This window comes from Miscanthus floridulus, unplaced genomic scaffold, assembly GCF_019320115.1.
Source record: "Miscanthus floridulus cultivar M001 unplaced genomic scaffold, ASM1932011v1 fs_201_1_2, whole genome shotgun sequence".
Lineage (NCBI taxonomy): Eukaryota > Viridiplantae > Streptophyta > Magnoliopsida > Poales > Poaceae > Miscanthus > Miscanthus floridulus.
The window spans coordinates 17,584-24,963 of record NW_027096370.1 but is presented as its reverse complement, the minus strand read 5'-3'; the positions used below and the strand labels follow the sequence as shown (position 1 = coordinate 24,963).

At 53.8% G+C, this 7,380-nt stretch overlaps 1 protein-coding gene across 1 annotated transcript; it reads right to left on the bottom strand.

The window, feature by feature from the left end:
* Nucleotides 1-6,518: 6,518 nt before the first annotated feature.
* LOC136530779 (lysine-rich arabinogalactan protein 19-like) lies at nucleotides 6,519-7,380 on the bottom strand. Its single transcript, XM_066523507.1, has 2 exons — nucleotides 6,912-7,380; nucleotides 6,519-6,568 (listed from the first exon to the last, which is right to left on the bottom strand). The coding sequence occupies exons 1-2, from the start codon at nucleotides 7,378-7,380 to the stop codon at nucleotides 6,519-6,521; spliced, it is 519 nt and encodes a 172-aa protein (XP_066379604.1).

The following is a 7,380-nucleotide window of genomic DNA, read 5'->3' as shown; positions in this document are numbered from 1 at the left end:
CATTATCACCGGGAACGACGCCAACGAGATCGCCAAATTCAAGCAGCAGATGTCTTCCAGGTTTAAAATGAGTGACCTTGGCTTGCTCTGTTTTTACCTGGGAATTGAGGTGCAGCAGGGGCGCGATGGGATCAAGCTGCTACAATCAGCTTATGTGCGCAAGATCCTGGAGCGCGCTGGCATGGAGAGCTGCAATGCGTGCCACACTCCGATGGAGCATCGCCTGAAGCTGTCAAAGACGAGTACAGCGGCGCCGGTAGATGCGACTGAGTACAGGGGCCTGGTTGGCTGCCTGCGTTACTTGGTGCACACAAGGCCGGATATCTCCTTCGCCGTCGGCTACGTCAGCCGCTTCATGGAGCACCCCACCGTTGAGCACCTCAACGCGGTGAAGCGTATCTTGCGGTACATTGCAGGGACACTTGATTATGGCTGCCACTACAAGCACGGTGGCCAGGAGCTGAAGCTGTTGGGTTACAGTGACGCTGACTTGGGCGGCGACATTGATACAAGGAAGAGCACCACTGGCGTCTTGTTCTTCTACGACTCCTGTCCAGTGACTTGGCAGTCACAGAAGCAGAAGGTCGTCGCTTTGTCCTCTTGCGAAGCTGAGTATATAGCAGGGACGACAGCGGCCTGCCAAGGTGTTTGGCTGTCGCAGCTGCTTGCCGAGTTGAAGAGCGAGGAGCGCACAACCTTCATTCTCAAGATGGACAGCCAATCGGCTATTGCCCTCAGTAAGAATCCTGTCTTCCATGAACGCAGTAAACATATTGATGTGAGGTTCCATTTCATTCGGGAGTGTGTTGGAGACGGGAAACTGGACATTGAACACGTCCGCACTGAAGAGCAGATCGCTGACATTCTGACGAAGCCGCTGGCACGAGAACGGTTCTGTGAACTCCGTGATAAGCTTGGCGTCGTCGAGATTAGCAAGGAACGTCAGGATTAGGGGGTGAAATGTAAGCGTCAATGTAATCCTGCGTTCAGTTCAGTTTTTTTTTGCTTTCGCATTCAGTTAGCGTTGAGCTCGGCCTGGACAATCATATCCTCCCGAGCGCGTCGTTGTAATGGGGCCACGTCGTGGCGTTTTGGACGTGTCGTGGCGTTGCCTGCCGCAGCGTGCGCGTTGTGCTCTGGTGTGTGGGATGGCGCGCACAGATCGGGGCCATGACGAGCATGGCGTGCATGGCGGAGAGCTGAGGTTAGCTCAGCCGCTCCTTCTTTTTCTCTTTTGGCAGTTAGAAGCTCATGTGTATATGTAGGAGCACCTTAATCAGAAAACCGCTGACACGAGTTCGCGCTTGGCACAAAAAAAAAGTTTTTGTGTTCATTCGTTCTTGAATTCACAGCGAGTTTGAGAGCACGCCGGAGAGAGTCCGGCTGACATTGACATGGGCACGCAAAATGACATCTGCATGAACCAGTGGCGGATCCAAAGGGGGGCTGGGGGGCTCCAGCCCCCCCTAATGTCTTGATTTCAAGCCTAATCACTGTAGCAAAAGCTTGATTTCACCATTAAATCTTCATGCAAATCAACATCTCCATTGTTTTAGCCCCCCCTTATCCCGCATCGTGCATCCGCCACTGGCATGAACGTGTACGACGAACTTGCTGCTGCCGCATGGCGCCGCGCCAACAGAGGCGGACATGGACATGGAGAGCATGAAAACTGTTGCGGCGGACCTCGCGTCTGTTTCCGTCGCGACCCTCGCCGCCGGCCGCGTATGGCTCCCCCGAGACCGCTCCAGCCCCGACGCCTGAACCTCGCCGCCACCCGCGGACGCGCGCGGGCTGTCCTCGACACGGCAGCGCGAGCGCCCCGCCCCACCGCGCGGCCGCGCCCTGCCTGGCCGCCCGCGCACACGGCCGTTCACCCAGTGCTGCTACTTACTGCGGCTGGCGTCATCCTTGCTCTGCACACCGGCGTCCTCCATCCAAGCAAGCGGAACGGTCCCTGCGAGACGGGCTGGAGCGCCTCGGCCCTCGGGAGGGCGAAAATAATCGTGTACGTGTAGCAGCCGTGCGATTGGGCTTTGCGATTCGTAGACATGCCCCTTTTTTCTTCTAATTAGCCAGCTCAAATGACACGTATGATGCCTGCATGCATCCTTACTGTTTTTGAATTTAATTCGTTAGTTGAGTAGCGTTCTAACAGAAGGCAGAACTACGTCCTTATAAAGTAATCTGCTGCTCTCCTCTGTACGTGTGGTAAGGATAGGTGTCGAAAGAGCTCCCCTGCTGCTACACTTTAGCCACGACAGGTGCAAGTGCCGAAAGGCTTTCCTACCACACTGTAGCCACAGCAGGGGCGGACGTCAAAGTCAGCCCTGCTGTCACATTTAGTCATTGTAGCAGTATGGCAGCCTGACATATCGGTGTACTAAGATTAGATGGGTTGAGTTATATATATATAGTTTTCCACTGTAACTCAGTAAAGAGAGAGAGTTCAGTTTTGCCATCTCCTCTGCAGAGCTCTGGCCAACGCTGGTGCTTGTGCTGTGTGTGTGCGCGCTCTGTTCTTCCTCCCTTTTTCTACCTCTAGCCATAGTGTGTGGTCGGCAACGCCGGTGAGCGGTCGGCTCACCCGTGCGGGAGATCCCAGGGCCAACAAGTGGTATCAAAGTCATACAAGCGCCGTCGCGGGACTAACCGCTGGCGATGATGGACAGTTTGGAGATGGACGACAGATGTGGCGCTGCTGTAGCTGCCCAGCCACGACTAGACGGTGTGGAAGGTCAGCGACACTAGTTGGCCGACGCTGAATCACATCAACTATGACGAGTGGGCGGTGACCATGAAGGTCAAGCTCAGAGCCTGACGGCTCTGTAATGCCATTGACAAGGGCACCGACAATGAAGAAGACGACATGTCAGCGTTGGAAGCTATCCTCGCTGTTGTGCCAGCGGAGTATAGGGAGCCGTTGGGGGCGAAGAACTCTGCTAAGAAGGCATAGGAGACCATTACAGCGATGCGCGTCGGCTCCGACCGCGTAAAGAAGGTGACGGCCCAGCTACTGAAGACGATGAGGGCCAAGCTCAATGACCTGAGTAGAGGGAAACCTATATGTAATAGCTAGAGAGGAAAGTTAAATGCGCAAGGGCGTAAACAAACATTTATGTATTTGTATAAATATTGCAAGTAGACGTTGTATGCATGTTTATGCGTCTTGCTATCACTTTCGGCGAAAAATAGATCTATTGTTAACCCTAACGCAATTATACTTGGTATAAGTAGCGTCCGAGCAGTTAGTTCATTATTGGGCTCTTGGCCTTGGCTAGCCCGTATTCCATAATGTCGAGCGCGGAGCTCGTGCACGTGTAGGAGGAACGGACGTGACCGAGGAACCACAGCCGACCACCCATAACGCAGAGCACAGAGCCCGTAGCACGTGTAGGGAGGGATCGGAGACAGGGTTTTCTCCAAAGAACACAGAGCAGAACGTGTGCTGCTCAATGGTTGGCAAAATATCTTAGAGATATTTTAGTATGGAGAAACGTGGCGGAGCATTTATGGAGATCACATATAAAAAATATGGAGACACACCGGTGTTGCCACTAGCTTGAGTGCGCAGTCCCCAGACTACAGCTAGGAGCTTTTTGAGCCATCTGCCCGGATGCTTTTCCTCGTTCTGGTATAGTCTCTTTTTGAGGGCATCGAGAATCATATCGTTCGCCCGTTCGACCTGGCCGTTGGCTCTAGGATGGGCAACAGAGACGTATTTGATGGAGATGCATCGGTCTTCGTAGAAGTCCTAAAAATGATGACCAGTGAATGTAGTTTCGAGGTCGGTGATAATGCTGTTCGGAAGACCGAATCTATGGATGATATCTTCGAAGAGCTCCGCTGTTTTCTTTGTAGTGGCCAAAACAAGCGGCTTGTATTCGATCCACTTAGAGAACTTGTCAATGGCGACGTATACGTACCGAAAACCGCCTAGCATAGGCTTGAAAGGCCCAATCATGTCCAGTCCCCGGCATGCAAAAGGCCAAGAAACTGGGATGGTTTGCAATTCCTACGTCGGCACGTGTATTTGCTTGGTGAAAAATTGACATCCTTCACAACATAGGACGAGGTCTTCTGCGTCGGCGATGGCCGTGGGCCAATAAAAAACAGCTTGGAAAGCTTTGCCGACCAGCTTTCTCGAGACCGCGTGATTGCCACAGGATCTAGAGTGAATTTCAAGAAGTAGTTTCACTCCCTCTTCTTGGGTGATGCATTTCTACAGTATCCCTTCCTTGGCATTTTCCCTCATCAAGTTCCTGTCTACCAGCACGTAATGCTTGCTACGACGGATTAGACATTCAGTTTTGGTCTGTCAGCGGGTACGTCGACGCTGGTGAGATACTTGACGAACTTTCCCTCGAATCTACAACCGGCGAAGGCACCGCAAGTACCAGCTGCTCGGTGGGGGAGGGATTTCTTGAACTTCCTTCTCTTCCTTAATAAACAGCGTAAAAAGGTCTTGAACGAAGACCCTAGGCGAAATCACGGCACGAGAAGAGCTTATCTTAGATAGGTGGTCGGCGAGCTGATTTTGATCTCGTACCACGTGGTGGTACTCGATACCGTAGAACTTCCCTTTTAGTTTCCTAATCTCGGCGCGGTACGCGTCCATCTTCTCACTGGAACAGGACCAATCTTTCTTGACCTAGTTGATGACCAGGGCGGAGTCTCCGTATACCATGAGGCATTTGACGTCGAGCTCGACGGCTATACGGAGTCCGTGGAGACATGATCATACTCCACAGTGTTGTTGGAGGCTAGAAAATCCCACCTCGTCGGAAGGGTAGGAAAGGAGATTGGACGGCGGTGGTTTCGGCGACAGTCTTCGTGGAGCCCTGTGACTCGGAGTCTGGATTCTCCTCCAGGATGGTGTGGAGGGACGCTTCGGAGAATTGGCTGATGTGCAACATATTGACAGTCGGCGAGAGCTGGTCAGCGATTTGGTCAGCGAGAGGATAGATGTCTCCCACCTGGTCAGTGAATTTGCCCCTTAGGACATCTTTGTAGGAGGCAGCGATGCTGGTGAGCCCAAAGGGTAGGGCCGTAACCCCTGGAGTTTCCTGATCGGCCTCCAATGGATCTGAATCGGAGGGTGGTCGGTGTTGAACCAGAGTGGTCAGAGCCGATCCTGCGACGGAGAGGCAGTCGGCAAGCTTCTAGCCAACCTGATCGATGGATGCGATCAGATCGTCATTGTCGATCCGCTTCCTCGGGTAGCGGGGGAGCGGATGGCGAATTGTTAGTGAAGACGACCTCGGAGGCAGTTCCGAGATCGGATCTGCAGTCGCAGTATGTATCTGCTCATACGGCATCTTAAGTGCTCGAAGGTGTTTCTGTGACTCGTACATGCTCTTTGGCAGAATGTGGCCCTCCGGAAGCAGGGTACCAATCACGGCCAACATCTTATCGAAGCCAGGTCGACTCAAGTTTAACTCGGACTTCAACCCCATTAAGTGTCCAATGGCATCTAGTTGAGACACCATTGACTGATCGTGAAGGGGTTCTGTGCTGAGTCCATCATGTCGTAGAACGCCTGTGCGGCTACCTCCATCTCCTCCTTCTCACGTCCCTCATCGAACTGTCCTTGGTGAAAGTCATCTAACATGTCTGCTACCCCCGCATCAGCATCAAAAGCCTCCACCTGTGGTCTCGCCACCTCCTCTCTCATACGATGGGCTTCACCATGGTGGACCCACCGGGTGTAGTCCGGCGTAAATCCATTCTTCACAAGATGTTTACCCATTTCCACCTTGTTTACCCTTCTCATGTTTCCACATTTGCTGCAGGGACACAAAACTAGGCAATGTCCTTTAGCAGCGTTGCCAAATGCACAGTTCAAGAAAGCATCAGTCTTGTTCATCCATTCTGTGGTGTAATCACTCTGACTTCTCCAGCCCGTGTACATCCACTGACGGTCATCCATCCTCTAACATATGTATCAGCGAGTAATGTAACCATCAATTGCATCTACATGGTGTTCCTACTGTCTAATAGGTGAGGATAGGTCCTAATCCCACCCGCAGATGCGTAGATGAGGTTAGTTTCCATACTCTACTCCTATCCGAGATAGAATTTCGGCAGCACCTCCCCGCTGTTCTCCAGATACACGTCCTGCCAAAGAAGAGTGTGTATCCGGAGAACAATAGGGAGGTGATGCCGAAACTCTATCTCGGACCAGAGCAGAACATGGGAACTAACCCATCTACGCATCCGCGGGCTATCCAAAAAGCGTGGACAATCCGAAATAGATACGGTCATAGATATGCAAAGATCTGCATACCTCCAACCGTATCTCTTTCGAACGGGAGACGCCTAACTGGGTTACGCGATCTACGACAATGATATGAAAAGAGGGGTTATACCTAGGGTGGCGGCGGAGTCAGGCTAGCGGGGCCGTGGTGGGTCGGTGCAGTGGCGAGACGACGCGGTGCAGGCAGACCGGCACGGTGGCGAGAACTCCGACTCAACTCTGACGGGCTCTTCTCTACAAAAATGGAATAAAATACTATCATTTACAAAAAATTTTGGCAGAACCTCCCCTGCACGGCGAGGTTTCCAAAACCTGCAAAAAACAATGGCATGATGGCCGACAAGCACATATGGCTCAACAAAAGCCATGTAGTTTGGATATCAATCCTTGCAGAAGAATATATCCAAGTAGTACCACTACTTGTACTACTACTTTCACTATTGCTACTACTACTACCATTGGTTGCACTACTACTACCACTATTGCTACAACTACTACCATTAGTTGTACTACTACTACTACCACTACTTCTACTACTACTACCACTAATTCTACTACTAATACTACCACTAGTTGTACTACTACTACTACCACTAGTACAACTAATACTACAACAACTACCACTACCTCGACAATAATAAGTGAGAAGGCATACCTGACGGGCGCCGGGGTAGGGGCGGGCGGCGTCGGGATCGGGCGGGGTCGGGCACGGACGGCGTCAGGGCGGGCGGTCCATGGGGCGCGGCCGGGGGCAGGGCACGGACGGGAAAAGGGAGCGGCCGGGGCGCAGGGCCGGCCGGGGTCAGGGCGGCGCGGCCGGGGGCAGGGCGCGGCCGGCGGCCGGGCGCGCGGGCAACGGGCGGCGCGGCTGGGGGAAGGGCCGGCCGGGGGCATGGCGTGGCCGGCGGCAGGGCGAGAAGGGTATGGCGGAAGGCGTCCGGGGAAGGGCCGGCCGGGGGCAGGGCCGCCGGGGGCACGGCACGCCGGAGGAGGGCGAGGGGAAGGACGGAGGAGGCCGGCAGGCGGGCGCGCGCGTGAGGGGGGGCGGTGGTGGCGGGCGAGATGGCGGGTGTGGGCATGGGCCGAGCGCGGAGGCGTGGGGGGCAGGCGTGGGCGCGGGGCAT

Bases quoted from the DNA above. Each gene is read 5' to 3' on its own strand.
- LOC136530779 (XM_066523507.1), bottom strand. From the start codon at position 7,380: ATGCCCCGCGCCCACGCCTGCCCCCCACGCCTCCGCGCTCGGCCCATG. The intron at 6,569-6,911 runs GTATGCCTTCTC...TGTTTTTTGCAG, and splicing joins CCTACCCCGGCGCCCGTCAG to GTTTTGGAAACCTCGCCGTG.